At 42.4% G+C, this 16,973-nt stretch overlaps 1 protein-coding gene across 1 annotated transcript; it reads right to left on the reverse strand.

Annotated features, from left to right (window-relative positions):
• Positions 1-3,214: 3,214 nt before the first annotated feature.
• On the reverse strand, positions 3,215-16,522 carry LOC104377095 (cytokine receptor common subunit beta-like). Its single transcript, XM_086611093.1, is given in 16 exon segments — positions 3,215-3,909; positions 4,193-4,296; positions 7,487-7,556; positions 7,845-7,935; positions 8,411-8,482; positions 8,485-8,584; positions 8,688-8,762; positions 8,764-8,834; positions 9,733-9,893; positions 9,996-10,128; positions 10,224-10,395; positions 11,275-11,423; positions 11,746-11,921; positions 14,018-14,159; positions 15,342-15,504; positions 16,367-16,522. Coding segments are annotated over 15 exon segments (1,683 nt in total). The 5' UTR covers positions 15,412-15,504; positions 16,367-16,522; the 3' UTR covers positions 3,215-3,812.
• Between the last annotated feature and the right edge of the window lie 451 nt (positions 16,523-16,973).

Here is a 16,973-nt window from a genome sequence, read left to right on the forward strand (position 1 = left end):
GCTGTAGGTTGTGACCCCTGCTTCAATGTTCATTACATATTTTTATTTAATGATGCTTAGGTGGATATTGAACAATGAGTCCCTAGAGCAGAAGCTCATTCTGCCCTGAAACAATCATGATAATTACAAAAGAAACCACCGTTCAGCTCTCCTAGACTGACAATGGCGTGTTACTCTGCTGATTCAGGCTCCTGAAGTGATCTTCAGATCATAATATCTGCTCTGTGGGGTCATATCAAATGTTCTTGTAACTATCAATCCAGTCTACAAAAGCTAGCCTCTGCAATGCTCAGTGAAGTGCAGAAGGACAGGAGGAACAGACATCTCTTAGAGTACTTATCACAATGCAAATGGGCTTCATCCAAAAGCCACTGAGCTGAATAAAAGTTCACCCACTCACTATTCTTCTTGGTTATTAAACCACAGCAATTCAAGGCCCAGCAAGGTGATGCATATCTAAAATGTGTATCCAGATACCAAACTTGCTCATGAATTTGACATCTCCTTTCAGTACATGCATAAATAAGCACAATCATTCAGCTTGGGAGAAATTGTTTGTGCTACTCCTGAAAAGCCAAAGAAGAGACTAACAAAAAAAAAATCCATTGATTAGGAAGGACCAAATTGAAAATCCCTTAAAGTGTTCTTCAATTATTCTCTATCAGCAGCTGCAACTGCCTGCATTTTGCTGTCTAGAACACCCAAACTGAATTTGCATACCTTTCAGATTTAAAATGGTATTTATAAGACATTTAAATTCTGAAAAAACAATGCATTTCACTGCAACTTCGGAATCAGCATTGTCCCATTAACCCAGCAGGAGGAAGCAGCTGGAACAAACACAAAAACTCCTTCTCATTATCCCTGCCAAATAACATATCAAAGTCAGGAGAAATATCCTACCTCACAGGTGACATAGCTGAACGTACAGAATTTTTTGAGGTCTGATTAGACAAGCTAATAGTAACGATATTGTAACCGTTGTATATGCTCTTAATGTATGAAAGGAAAGATTTACAGGAAGAAAGAATATTTTTATTAGCCCAAATCTTACGTTTGAAAAAAGAAACGTGGTTTTTGAATGCAAGCTCACCTTCAGGTCTGAACCAAAGAAGCCTTTTACTGATCACAGAGTGGCAGCTCTGAACAAATGCTCTTACCTTGCACCACTTTCCTTACAGCAGAACTGGAAAAAACATGGCCTCTCTTGTCTCAATACAACTTATTTACTCAGAAAAAACAAAACAAAACAAAAAAAAACTAAGAATAAATTACATAGTTCAGATTAATTATATCATATATATTAATTATATCATTATAACAGCCAATGAACTTAAAAGAAAATCATATAATACTTTAACATTTAGAAATAGAGAATCCCAGCAAATATAGGCTTGTCAGCATTACAACATTTCTTGCCTGCCATTTTCTGTACCTGTCCCCACTCCCTTCCTCTCTCTACACCTTATGAGTCCTTGAGTTTTCTTTCAGTAATGTATCTTATTCCCTGTGGTTCTCTACAGTCTACTTTGCGTATCCCAGTAATATTTCCTTCTTACCTTTAGAATACATTGTGATACACTGCACCTTAACATTAAGAAAGGTTTCCTGGACTTACGACATTTTTTTCTCATTTTTTTATTTACCCTTCTATTACTGTCTGGGTTTTTCTGAACTTACACAATACCTATTTCACAGTAGTAGTGGAAAGGTAGAGATATTGTTGTTCCAGATACGGGTTCTTCACCTGGTATGCAAAAGCCAATCCACACACAGAGTCAAGATATTTGCTTTATTCCAGTTCTGCACACAAAAGGGTAGGTGGTAATTCAACAAGCTAGCATGCATAGGTGCTCAAAACGATGCTATTTATCCATGCATAATTATGTATGTATAAGCTATAGCATTTTTATTGGTAATCATTCTACTAAAACCTCTTCTGATTGGCACAAGTTTTCTTCATCTACAGTTAAAAGTAATAAGCCCCTAGAAAATCAATGTGCATGCTCAGTGGGTGAGTGTCTTCTTCAGAAGGCAGGTAGCTTCAGCAGCGGGGGTGTGGGTTTCATATTAAAATGAGCAAAGTTCACCCAAAGGACAAGAATTTTGCAACTAGTTTAACATTTACATGGCCAAATTGCCTAGATCCTGTTACAGCAGGATACGTGGCTCCTCATTTCTCGAATTTATATGCTTAGCCAGGTCTTTGTGATCTGAATCCAGCAATCTGGAGATCTAGTGAAGTATCTTACACCAACATGAAAACTCCTTGGTGACTCTTAGATCTGTTTTACACATACACAGAAGAAGTTCAACAAATTGCTCTTAAGAATCTTCTTTCCAAGATTTGAAGTGTTTTCTGATAGCATTTCATGCTGCTAAGTCTGCGTTTCCTGACATGGGTTTGCTTCAGGCAATCTGGTATTACTGCAAGATGACTGATTTGTCACAGGATCATAAGGAGGTTAAACTGTTCACAGTGGATAAGACCAGAAAGTTTTGAAAACACCAAAGGGCAATATTTGCATTGTCTTTCATGCCAAACCTGTGAAGGTAATGAGAAGGATATTGAGCTACTTCAAGTCTTTCAACATGTTGGACTGGAAGTTGGAAAAGGGAACGGCATTATTTGTTCCTTGGTTTGAAGGTTCCTTTCCATCAGATAGTTGCAACCTCTTTCAGACACCTGTAGCTTTGGGATTCATTAATATTTGCCCATTTTAACAGATTTCTCTGATCCTCAAAGATTGCTGCCAGGAAAAGTAATCGTCTGATTTCAGATTTTTGAAAAGCTGAATAGCCTGCATTTTTGGACACATCCTTTCCTTGCCAGTTATGGAATCATCATCAGATACAGGCTTCCAGATGTTGACTTGCCTTCGGAAGGTTCTTGACTTGGTGGTCTTCCTGACTAATATCCATCTTCACACTGGATTTTAGGCTGTGGAAGCAATAGTCACCAACCTGGCAAAGGAAAACTGGCTCAGTGCTGTCAGGATTCAACACCACCAAGTTACCCTCTGATGAAGGCTGCCTTCTAGAAAGATCATTTCCCTTCTGTAAGATAGCAAAGAAATCTTTGTGGATTCTGAATGTCCATGGAGACTTAAAGGGACAGTAAGATAATCTCCAAACGTATCCAGGTGCATTCAGGAGAAGAGCTTGGTGCTTGACCTGAAGCTGGACCATGACCTCAGTTTTCCAGGAGAAACTCACAGCAAGAGGGGTCACTGGGGTGCTGGGGCTCCTGTGAATCATGAGGTAACTCCCAGCAGTGACAAGTGGTGGATGGATGGAGTCACTGGCTGATGGCAGTAACAAGCCCTCTGTGGTGATGTACTCCAAGGGACAGTGCTGAGGAGACGTGATACAGCTAAGAGCCTTTGGAGATTTCTGCTCTTCTGTTCTCATGTTTGTGCCTTTCCCACAGGCTGACGGGGCTCGTGAGACTTCTTTCTCATTGACGAGGTGCTGCCACTTTTCCTTCTGATCTGGGAGCAGGAACGGCTGTGGATGACGTGCTCCTGGCTGTTCTTGCCTCTGTGGAGCCTGGGGACGGTCTTCCTTTGGGAGAGTCAAACACTGAAGGGAAATTGATTTCTCATGGACTCCTACTGGGTCCACTTCCAGGGTTTGATGCCTATCAGGCTGGAAGGACATCACTGAGCTGTACAAGTATGGACCATTGAAAGCAAAGCAAGGGATTGCTTTCTGGGAAGAAATACTTGCATCAGCACTGTTTCTCCTTGAAACAGGAAAGGAATGACGAGCAATCTGATTTGAACAGACAACTGGGGCATGCTCTTGCTCATTTAAAGCATGGTATGAGTTCTGTAGGTCCAGTACAACAGGGGAAACATCTGTCTTTTTAGTCTGCCTTCAGGGGATTCTGCCAAAGTCTTTGTCTGCCTGAATGTGGGAAAGTTAAAAGTTGTTCATGAGAGATATTATTGTGGTAAACATCAAATATAAAACAAGCTTAGTTGAAAACACACATAACTACACATAGGGTTAGAAAAAAGTCTTCTTGGAGAAGCAAGGTAACCCAAATAGCAAAAATTGTATCCCTTTCTCAAAAAGCAACCTTGTAGAGGCTTTTTTAGTGACAGAACATTTGATTATAGCCTGCCATGACTTAAGTGCTTTTGGAGACTGTCATCCACAGTGTCACTATAATGAGCTGTTAACTCACCTGTCTGCAACTTGAAGGAAGCTAGCCAGGCTCCATCTTCTCTGAAAGTTGTATTTGTTGAAGTCCAGCTGGCTGCCTGTTGGCTGATTTCCTAAATTTACTTTCTGAAAATGAAAATGCAGATATGACAAAAAAGCCTTGACTCACTGGCAGTAGAATCAAGAACCATACATTCCTCATGGACAAAGAAAACAAATAGGAGAGCCTACAGGCATCTGGCAATAGGGATACAACTTCACTAGTGTGACTAGAAGTGTGTTCTGTTCTCCAGGACATGGTTACTTCGAACCCATATTGCCTTACCACTGACCTAACTACAAGCACTCATTGAGCCAACTAGGAAAGAAAGCCTCCTAGACTTGCTATTTGTGAATACAGAAAGACTCGTAGGAGATGTGACAGTAGGTAGCTGTCTTGACCACAGTGAACATGAAATGATTGAGTTTAAAGTTTTCAGAAGTAACGAGAAAAAAGGACAACAGTTACTCTTGGGAGTCTGAGGAGGTTCCCTGCTGCCTGGAGCTAGTCAATGTTATTCCAATTTACAAGAAGAGCTGAGAGAAGACCCAGGAAACTACAGACTGTTAGTCTAACCTCAGTTCCTAGAACAACTATGGAGAGGATCATACTGGGTGCTATTAAGAAGCATTAAAGAACAATGCAATCATTAGGCACAGTAAACATGGGTTCACAAAGGAAACGTCCATTTAACTAATTTGATATCCTTCTGTGATAAGGTCACTGCCTAGTGGATGAAGGGAAGGCAGTGGATGTAGGGTTTTTTATTTTAGTTAATACTGTGCCTCGCAGCATCCTTCTGAACGAGTTGTCCAACGTGAGATGAGCAGGTACCCAGTGTGCTGTGTGAAGAACTGGCTGAAGGGCAGAGCTCACAGGGTTGTGGTGAAAGGAGCTACATCTGGCTGGTGACTGGTCCCCAGTGGTGTACCTCAGGGCTCAATTCTAGGGCCAGTTCAATATTTTTGTCAATTATCTGGATGCAGGAGTAGAAGGCACCATTCGCAAGTTTTGCAGATGATACCACACTGGGAGGGTGCTGTTGACTCTCTCGAGGGACAAAAGGCCTTGTAGAGGGATCTAGAGAGATTGGAGCATTGTGCAATGATTCATGGCAGGAAATTTAACAAGTACAAATGCCAGATTCTGCACTCTGGGACAGAGTAACGCTGGGCACAGGTATAATTTGGGAAAAGAGTGGCTGGAAAGCAGCCCTGCAGAAAGGGATCTGGCCATGCTGGTTGACAGTAGGCTCAATATGAGTCAACAGTGTGCCCTGGCATCCAAGAAGGCAAACCACATCCTGGGGTGCATCAAACACAGCATAACCCAGCCAGTCAAAAGAGGTGATTATCCCACTGTATTTAGCACAGTGTGAGCTCATGCTGTGTACTGTTTGCAGTTCTGGGACCCATAATTTAAAAGCATTTTAAGGTACTCAAATACATCCAGAGCAGGGCAACAAAGCTGGTGAAAGTACTGGAAAGAATGCCTATGAGAAGCGGCTGAGGAGTTTGGGTTATCTAGCTCGGACAAAAGAGCTGCGGAGCAACCTCATTGCTCTCTACAGCTTCCTAAGAAGGGGAAGTGGAGAGGGAGGTGCTGGTGTCTTCTCCATGGTATCCAGTGATAGGATGCATGGGAATGGTTCAAAGTTGCACCAGAGAAGTTTCAGACTGGACACTAGGAATCATTTCTTTACAGAGGGGGTCGTTCAAACACTGGAACAGATTTCCTAGAGAGGTGTTCAATGTCCCATCCCTGTCAGTGTTTATGAGGCATTTGGACAATACTCTTAATAGCAAGCTCTAACTGGAGTGGTCAGGCAGTTGGACTAAACGCTCATTGCGGGTCCTTTCCAACTCAACTCTTCCCTTCTCTTCCCTTCTCTTTTCTCTCTTCAAACTTTACATAGCACAGGGAACAGGAGCCACTCCCTTAAAGACCTCATAGAGATGATGCAGGTTGCTACCACAATAAACATCAAAGCTACTGCTTTGTGCAGTGTTTACTCTTTTCCAGCACCAAATGGGGACACTCCGGACAATATTTCACCTATAGGGGTATAATGACCATTTTTGTGTATCAGCTGACCAGAGAAACAGAATTACTGGGATGTTTACAAAACTTAGGATAAGGTAATTCAGTGCAGGAATGGAATCTTTAAATACCATAAAACTAAGGCAGTGAGTGCTTATGGATGGAGAAACAGGTAGGGAATAGGAAACAAAGCCGTTAAGGTGCTTCCTAGAGTGGGAAAAAGTTTCCAGTTTTATTGTAGAGATCAGGCAAAAGACACTAACTTGAGACTTTAGTATAAGCATAACCAGTTTGTCTTCTGGCACCGGAGAATCCATGCCTAGTCTTTGCCATCAATTTGAAAACTGTGCATTAAACACATTACAATGAAAGTCCATTTTACAGCCACATAACAAACGTACAATGGTCCTTCACTCACACACAAATGTAGATACAGTAAGTGCTCATTCACCTCACACAAAGGCCATGTTGTAAATTACACTCATTAGATTGCTCTGTGTCTATACTTACTGGAACCCATCCCTTATGAGCATAGAATAGAATCAACTGTTATACAAAAATATGTCTCTGTGTGTGTGCGTGCATGTGTGTGTTGGAGCGGGCACCTTACTGAATTAGCAATTCTTGCAAGACTGGAAGACTTTTACCACCAAAATCTAGAGATGCCTATACCACTCTTCCAGCTGTTGGGTTTTTTTTGGTATGGAGGAAGAAAGGAGGGAGGTTCTACCTGCACAAGCTTGACCAAATGCTGTCTAAGTGTGTTCCTTGATTTCCAATAAAGAATGCTTACCACAGTAACAGGCAGACATGTGCTAAAATTTTTTCCAGAAAATTCAGCTCCTTAAAATAAAAGGTTCTTTAATAGGTCTACCACCCCATTCTAAAAAGCTCTGAATTAGTGTTGATTATTATGTGGAGATGAATGAAAGCACCAGCCGATGAAGTTTGCTAATAGCACTAGATTATTTCAGTCAATTAAAATTTTAAAAGTACTGAAAATGTTACAGCGAGATTTTAAATCACAGTGATGCTGGTAAGCACAACACAAAGAAATCTACTATTATAAGATCACAGTTATGTTGAACATGACCAAAACCTCTCCTAAAAATAAGGTATAGACTAATAAAGATATCTATTCATGGTGGACTAGGAGACAAGAAGAGCTCTTAAGATTATTGGAAGTCCTGAAAAAGAGAGAAATATCAAACCCTCCAAGGCACAGTCCTCTCTTACCATAAGGTAGCTCTGGATCAGGAGACTCTTGCTGGGGTTTGGAATCTTTTCCTCCCACATTTGCTTCTTTCTGCAACAACACCACAGAGTTTTCAAGATTTGCTTCTCAACATGGCTGCAACCAGAAAAGACTGCACCCTCAACACCGCGCGGCTCTGCTCAGTGAGGCACCACCAAGGCCCCTGCCTGCCACCACTCAACTCTCACACTTGCCCGGACACACACAAGGCTGCCCATTGCACACCAAGGTTCATCTCCACATAGACCTCTCCCTCATGGGGGACAAGTAGTGCCTCCGTCTTACACCACCCACATGGCCAACACGCTGCTAAATCTCCCAGTCACAACGCAAACCTACCTGCGGAAACACTTATAGCTGCAATGAGCAGCTATTAGCAAAGTGATGATGAGAGCTGGGAGCATCACTGGGAGAACCACTGGGGACAGAACTGAAAGACAGAAAAGAGAAATAGGTATCCACCCGCAGAGTGGCTGCTTCCCATAACAGGTTTTTCACTCTAGTCACTCTGCATGCAAGCCTGATGCTCATATTCTGTCTTCTTGCAGTCTCGGCCTCTTCAGTCACTGACAGCAGAATGGACTACTGGAATCAGGAAACAGGGATGATCTTTTGGACAGGATCTTTGCTTGTTTCTCCACGTGGAAACCTTTACAGTTGGTTGTACTCACCTTTTGAAAGGAAGTAGGAAAGAAGCTTTAAGGTCATTCCTGCTCACCGCCTTCATTAGCATTGCTGCTGTCCTGCAAGGATGCAGACAGGACAGCCACCTTGTTAAGCAACCCCAGCTAGCTCATGGCTGGACCCAACTTCAACCCCAGCTGAGAGAATGGATTTTTCTAGAGAGGCATTTCAGCCATTAACAGTCCACAAAACCTTTCAGAAGTAGCCAGCATGAAAAGTACCATTCTCAGTCTTCCAGGTGAACTCCTCACTCCAATCACTCCAAGGCCCCTCATAATCCAGAGGCATGTTCACCTTGCACGCATTTTCCCTCTATATTCTGTAGATGATGCCAGCATCTGCAGGGTGAAGATGAAGGGAGGTTCATCATTGCTGATATTTAACTTCTGGAGAGTCTGGGGAGAAGAAAGAAGCACAAATGATGAAGACAAGAGGAACTATCCTTCGCATTTGCCCAGCAAAGAGAAATGCAGGGGTCCTGCACTTTCTAAGACTTACCTTTTCGTATTGGTTGTTTTTCCAGTACTCAACTTGGTATCTCTGTTTTATAAAGTCATATCTCAAAGTGTGTTTTTACCCACTTCAGTTCATACTCTTGGTTCTCTGTCATTGTTACTGACACGTTTGCAGGTGGCAGCACCTTAACTGCAACACATGGAAGGTCTCAGAGTACTTATCAACATACCAGTCCAGCGCTCCCTTTCACCCCCTCCGAGTTTCCAGAGAATGAAAGCAATGTTGTTTCATGCAATGTAAGAAGTTTTAGCTTTTTAAGATTTCTTAATACTTTACATCTTCATTTTCTAGTCAAATACAATAAACCAGTACATCATTAAACAACAGAAAATCCATATCCATGAATATTGACAGCACTCCCTCCTTACAGAAAAGCAGTAAAGCAATATTTGAAACATCTGTACTGGTCTACCACATTTCCAGAGATTTTCAGCTCTCTTGGAGCTAGTGTCTGTTATTTTCACATACTGCAGGAGCTCTCCCAGCTTTAGTCTGTGAAAAGTAGCACCAGTACCTCCAGATACATGCAGGCGGAGGTGATCCGCCTGGCACATCTCACTCAGCAGAGGAGTTCTACTTCATCCAGTGGTCCAGGGGTCACTGCACAAACCCTCAAGAGCTTCAGTGGCTTCTTGAGAAATCACATAGTAACACACTCCCTACAGACACCTATCTCCACAGCTCCCTGTCACCTGAGACATCCATGAAGTTCAATCACAGAGAAGTCAGCAGGATGACAATCCCTCACCAAGAAGCTCTGGGTCACAACTCGAATTTCTGCACATCAGTTTCCACCGCTGCCACCTTCCTCAGAGTAACAAGTGCTACAGAGGAACCCCACACCTACAAGCCACCTCTCCAAGGCCTCTGACCTGACACAGAGTTCAATTCCTTTCTTCATCAGTCCTGGTCTCTTCCCTCTTCCAACATGCTTTTCCTCACCACCACTGTCCTCAGCTCCACTTGCCCAGATAGCCATCTCTCCAAGAAACAACCAGCAGAAGCAAGAAACAATACAGCAACTCACTGTTCTTGTAGGGTTCAATCAGTTTCTCCTCCGTCTTGGCCCGGACAGATACATGGAACTGGCTGTGACTGCTGGAGTTGCTAACAGGGATCTCACAGCTCTGGAGCACGTACGGGATGTTGGGCAAAGCCTTCTCATGCACAGGAGAGCACTCCTCTTCTCTGAAGGGAGAAAAGAGGTTGAACTCAGATCAGGGGGAGTGGGACAGAGCAGAAACTCCACGGGAGAGGCGCAGGCATCCTGCCATGGGCAGAGGCACGTACGCTGATGCTGGCGTGGCCCTGAAGAACAAGCCAAAGAGGACAGAGGTGATGATCGCCTTCTTCACTTCCCAGCTGCACGTCAGACGATCTGCACCATTGAAGAGGCAGCGAAGATTCCTGGGCTGAAGGCCACCTTCAGAGAAGATCAGAGCAAGCTAAGTGACAGGAAAGGTCTGGCTTCTCAGCCAGCGCTTCCACCCCTGCACAGCCCCATCCATCCCACGCTACCTTCAGGGGTCTCCCATGACACCTCCATGCTCCACTCGCTGTACTGCCCAGAGAAGCCACTGGACTGCCCAGGTCTGGCTCGAACACGGGCAACATAGGTGCTCCCTGGGACAAGGTCCTTGTGGTTGAAATGGCAATGTGTCGTGTTGGAGAGGAAGAGTGAGGCAGCTTTCTGTTGTTGGGGGAAAGGAGGGAGAGCAGGGAGGGAGGAAATTTGGGAATTGGAGAATGGAGAAGAGGGATGGAGGGAAGACAGGGAACAAGTGAGAGCAGCTGACTGTGAAACTGCATCTCCTAGCAGTCCCACCCATGTGATGATCCATGCACATGCTGCCGTGCAATGCTCCTTGCTCCCACACTAGAGGGGCTTCAGCATGCAAGCTGCCAGCACTGCTCAGGAAGGGGGAGGCACAGGCATTGTTGAGCACAATCTGCCCCTGAGGTGGCCCAGCTCCTGCAGCTCCTAGAGCCCCTGTTGTCTTTGGTGCCAGCTACAAGTTCATAACCCTGCTTATTGCAGAATTTTGTGGGAATCTGGCCATGATGCTTCTCTTAAAAATTAAATATCAGGTCGACAGGTACAGAGTAGAAACATATGTAGATCTAGGGACACAATAGGGCAAAGGATATGGACTCTTAAAAACTAAAAAAAAAAAAAAATCCACAAAACTTCTCTTTCTGGAACGGGAAGCAGTTTCAAAGGTATTTTGCCATTTCCCATACGAACCCACATGTTCCTATTGGAACATGCTTTAATTCCATTTGGAAGGGATTGAGGGCAAAATCAATTCCAACTCTAAACCCAAGTGCAGTGCTTTTTCTTGGTGAAGAATAGATCTGTGCATTCAACTCAGGTCAAATGGTATTTCACTGGGCAAGCCACTTGCAAACAGAAAGAAAGCCCCTTCTGCCCAATCTGGAACAACATTAATTGCATCTCCTCATAGTGCCTGGGAATGGAAAGGCTGTTCACGTTTACGTTTACCACAGGTTCTCAACTGCCCAAAAGGGTGCAGCCCAAACCAGGGCAGCCCAGCTCCTCTGCTCGTACCTCCCAGGACTCCCACTCCTGCTTGTAAGTGACTTCATACTCCAGTGCCTTGCCCAGCCCTTGGATTCCATCAGCGGTTTTCCAGGTCAGCAAGAAGTCTCCTGATGTCATCAAGGTGACTGAGAGATTTTGAGGTGGGAGAGTCTGAACTGGAAGGTGAAGATACAACCCATGAGAGGAGATAGTGAGGACAGGGACATGAAGAGTGGAAAAAACCAGCTAGATAAACTTCCCCATTTCCGGAGTATCTTATCTCTGCCACACCATGTAGCTCCTGCTTGAGTTCTCCTTTCCATTTCCAGGTACTCCCAGAAACTTGCCTTCTCCCCTCCCTGCCCCATCCCCTCAATGTGGAACTGTCTGGCAGTTTTCACAATGGAAGTCGAATTCACTTCCTGACTGAACAGCAAAAACATTCTCAAAGATCGCTAATATTCATTGGAACATGATAATTTGGTATTTAATCCTTACCATTTTGGAAAAGATCAACGTTTAGTTCTGCTTGAAGCATCTTGTTAGGTTTGAAGCTGTAAATATCATCTACCCCTATTCCAAAATTGTCTGTAGTCTTGCGACAAACCCAGTGCACATAGGAGTCTGGAGCCTCATGTAAATCATTTTGGCGTTTGCAAGGCATCTCGTTCTCCCTGTATATAGAGAAAGTGATCTATAAAGATCTGACGTGGAGACCTATAGTTAATGCAAAATTAAATGCCTGAAGCCAATTCCATTCCATTCTGTTGTAATTTACTTGGGCACTTATATCGTCTTCTCACTGTACCTATTCATCCTGTTTTGCACTACTTAATATGACAAAGATTTTTAACACCAGGATTTTTGTCAAATGCCTTCCCATTTCAAAGTTGTGCAGCAGAATGTTGTATTTTGGTACCAGTATATTTTTATTAGTTTGTAGTCTATCTCTATGTAATCTCATTTTTTTAATGTGAGAAATAGTATGATGAAAAATAACGTCATGGAAATGCACCTCTTACTCAGAGAGCAAGGTAGTTTCTGATGATCTTTAGCTTCAGGATGACATTCATTTTACAGTCCCAGAAAGACATTTAAAAAATAAATTCTCCAACCAAAAGATACTTCTGTATCCTTAGTAGTTCTGTTCTGTCAAGGGCCCTTATGTATTCATTAAATATTTCATCCAGAATGTTAATCATCCTTTTAGATAGCCTTTCTCCAGGCCAAAGAGCATCATGAAAATTAGAAACTATATTTTAAACCAGACAGGAGAGGACAAGCTTTGTGTGCTTGCAGTAGCCTGAGCTACGGAAGAGATGTGTTGTTTCTTTTTGTACCCTGTGGAATTTTGTTCGTGCTTATGGTTTCATGCCCAGTATATTGCATTATTCCAGTTCAGATGAGAAATATAAAGTTGTGAATATCTAAGAACAAATACTGTCTTCAAGGATAGGATGGAGTTTCCTCCAATCAACTATAGTTCCTCCTGGCCAACTATATGTCAGCAAGTATTATTCAGCACTATTGCTATTTTTAGAAGTTATATATTGACAAGGAAACCAGGGATATTTCTGAGATATGAATGGGACTGACCATACATGCATGTACCCTTAAACAAAAGAGTCAGCCGAAGGGTTGTAAATTCCTGAGCATATTTCTATTTACTCAGCAGCAGTACATTACAGTTTGGGATTTAGTCAACTATTCTTCTTCTATGAGCTGACCTTGTTTAATCATTGGCCATTTTGATTTCAGCTATGTGATTGTCCACACTTAATACCTGCTTGTCCAATTAGCTCAATTCAGTCGTGTCCTGTGTGAACCACACACTCCATCATAGAATCATAGAATCATAGAATGGTTAGGGCTGGAAGGGACCTTCAAAGGTCATCTAGTCCAACCCCCCTGCAAGGAACAGGGATAAATTAACAACATTCCGGAGAATCCTCCAGAGGTCCAAGTAATTTTATGTCATCTTTTCCAGAAGTATTATCTTTAAGGTCCTATTCCAAAGACCTTTCACTGATTTCAACTGCTTTTATGTCTATTAATTCTTTCTTCTCTACAATAAAATCAAGAGTTTTTCCTCTTTCCTTTCCTTCCTGTATCTCCAGACTAATTAATTTTCTTCTCAGTTTTCCATCGTTGTCTTCCTCTCTTCCTTGACTATTCCTCCCTCTCTGTCCTTTCTTATCCTCACAATTGATCCAGTCTGGTGATTCAGTTCCCTTTTCATAAGGAAACAGATGTAACAGAGAGATATTGTCATAAACAGACCAGTGTCTCTGGGAGGAAAAGTGATAGCACAGATAAACTTACCAGTCTTCTCTATCTCATAAATACACAGTCTATACATGTTTCTCAGAAGTGATCAAAACCATACTCTCAGTGATGCTCCTAAATGGGCAAAATAGCAGGGGGAAAGTCTCCTTCCTTTTAGGTTTATAAACAACACTCAGGCTCACACTTGTTCTGACACCATCTTCTCCACCCCATTAATAGCAACCTATATGCCCCATCTTATTTCATATCTATGATCTCACAGCAAAACTATGGGAAAATAATTGTAAAGGTGATAAAAATAATCCCATTATTAGCATACCCTATTCATTCCTTACTTGCTAGGAGAGGCCTCAGAAACAGGCGCAACTTATACTTTAACCCAATGACAGAAAGAGGTAGCCATGCTTTCTGAAAACCTGACTGCTGGTCCCTGGGATTCCACATTGTGGCCAATTTCCCTTTGAACTTTTATCTGGTACAGCACATTTCAGATACTTACATTATAATATCTGTTTGGTAAAGAATCATACCAACGAGGGCATGAGCCTCTGAATGCTCCATCCATGTGCAGGTCAACTGTGAGTTGTAGTCATTGTAGCAGCTCAAGCTCTTCATAGGGATACTCTCTGAGAAAGGAATTCAGGAAAAAAAAGATGGAGTGATTACAAATGTGAATAGTGAGAGATAGCAGGAGGTACAGTGATTCTGCCAGCAGAATGGGGAAGGCACTGATAACAGTATTCTCCTCATGGCACCAGAAAATACTCTTTGTGAAAATATGCAGAGTTGTGGCCATTCTACACATCTCCACAATACGCAATTGTCCAAACCAAGATACAAGTGACAATGCAGTGAGACTTTTATGCCTGAAAGGCCCATATTTCTAGCCAGAGTATCACTTTTCAAACACTGATTGTTTCCAGGGATTAGTAGATACTATGGCCAGCAGGTACATGGTGATAATCTAATCTTTGTGTATTGCTGTACGGGACTTCTTTGCCACTAACGTCTCAGTAAGCGTTATGATACTAGAAAGGTATATTTAAAAGTGAGATGCTTTGTTACGACTCAGAATAATGCCCAAACTAATTTGTTGGATCTAGATTTATGGCCCAGAAATGGCCAGACCTCTCGTCAGGGATAACTGTTTGGGATTTTTCAACCTCACACTTGTGAAGTGGGAAAATACAGGCCAGCCCTGGTACATTCACTATGGAGCAAGTTGCTTTCTTCTCCTCCTTTATTTTCTCTGAAGGCAAGATCTGTGCTGCGCTATTGGGGTATGACCTTCAGATGACACAGATGTCAGCATGCAAACACAACTGTGCTTTCTCAAATAATTTTTCTTAATAAGAACTACTATTAGCTTTGTTGAGGGGCTTTATACAGGCAAAAAAACATCAAAAAAGTATGATGTTGTCTTAGCCAGCAGGCATAAGAGGGACCTTACTTTGATCTTCTACTGAAAACCAGTGCAAAGTAATTTCTATGGCATTCCTTGCATAACCGGAAAATGGAGCAGCCTACATAGAAAGAGGTGGTCTGAATGTAAGGCTAAGGCTCAGAATGCCAATAGACCAGTCTGACCTACACTGTAATATATTTTGCCTCAGAGATCTCAAAGGGACATGTCCTGCAATTGACACTGGGCCAGGGAGCGTAACTCCCCCAGCTACTGCAGACATGAGGTGTTGGCATTTGTCTTGGACAAGCAGAAAATGAGGAAGAACATCAGCTGAAAGAAGCAGACAGAGAGGAAAACAAAGGCAATAATGGAAGGATAGAAGAAGTATGAATTTAAAACTCACCTCGAATGTCTTGGACACTGAAGACCAAAGACAGATTCAGCAGAAGGATGAAAATCTCTTTTGTGATCATACTGTCCTTTGTCCACGAGTTTGATCCTAATTCAGAAGATAACTGTTTTCATTGTCCACTGGCTACTCTCTTGCTCTGCTTATTGTGAAGCTTCTTGTTTTCATTTCGCATAAAGAGAAGTAAAACCGAATTAGGGAACTTCGTTAGGCTTCATGTTGGAGTGACATTCAGAAAGAACTTCTACCAAGTATTTATTGTGAGACAAAATTCGTGCCTTCATATTGTATGAGCTTGCAATATGAGCAAAGAATGAAGAAGTAAATGCACATTTCCAAGGAAATGCAGGGATTCTTTCAGCTGAGTAGCAACAAGAAACAATCCTAATTTGCGAAGAGAACACAGACTTCAAATTCATTTATCCTTCCGCTGTTCATGCTCAAAGCCTTCCTAATGAACTGCAATGGCATTCTGTTTTCTACCTTTCCTTTAAAATATGATCCCCACACCATAGCTCTTGGGAGCTATAGAGGTTGAATTGCCACATTCATTCACTTTCAGATTTCCCTTCAACATACTACTTTTCCAGCTGTTCCCCAAACAAGTTGCAAATTGTAGAAATAATACCAAAGAAACTATTCCTCTTTTTTTTCTGGGTGATTGTTGAGATTAAGAGTAGATTGAGTGGTTCAAAGACCACGGACCACATTGTTCAATACTGGAATTCAAGTCCTTTTGGCCCTCTCTCATTGCTCTCTCAAAAGTATAATAAACTCACCTACTCAGGTAAGCTACAGAGCTGAGACTTTTTTCTACTTTAGGGGAGCATGGAAAAAACTCCATTTAAATTCCTGTTGACTTTGAGATTCCTGATGCCACTTCCTTACACCAGAAACCGTTGGCTGAGCCCTTGAATAGTCATTACAGCTAAGGAATCCCTTAATGACTTACAAGCTCTTATACGAGGGCAGACTCTCTGCCAATTTGCTTTTCCCCAGAGAGGAAGCAGTTCCCTTACCTTTATCCAGAGCTGTCTGTGAGGCAGATGATTCTGACGGGTAACTCTCCCTGCCCAATGTCTCCCCACAGCATCAGAATCCTCTGATGCAGCAACCAGGGAAACCACACTTCCCTAGAACTGGAGACAGAAGGTATAAACCAACCACAGGATTTTCTTGACAAGTAAGTCTTCAAAATAACTGCTATATCTTCTATGCACCTCAAATACCACTTTCAATGCAGCAGACCACGCCCTTTCAAGGAAAGACTGTGTAATTGCCTGTAAAATAGGAAGTCTGTACTTCCTATTTTAGCCCCCAAAGCACATGCTTAGGTGGAACTGTTTAACTGGGAAGGGAGGGGAAGGAAGTTTGTCATTGCCAATCTGCCATGTTAACAGTTACCAAATCATGAGACGAATGTATTTTCAGAAAAAAAGAGGATTGACTGCAGCAGAAGTGAGAAAGACTAAGAAAGAATTCTCAGGTTTTCACTCCAGTACTGTTTCTGCTTTACTCTAGGCTAGACAATCTTCAAGGCAGGGATCATTCTGTACTTTACGTTTATTTGTACATATATATTGAGGAGGAGGACGAAAACTACCTTTATCTCTGTAAGCCTTTGAG

The sequence above is a fragment of the Tauraco erythrolophus genome, chromosome 4 (genome assembly GCF_009769465.1).
Source record: "Tauraco erythrolophus isolate bTauEry1 chromosome 4, bTauEry1.pri, whole genome shotgun sequence".
In the NCBI taxonomy this organism is placed as follows: Eukaryota; Metazoa; Chordata; class Aves; order Musophagiformes; family Musophagidae; genus Tauraco; species Tauraco erythrolophus.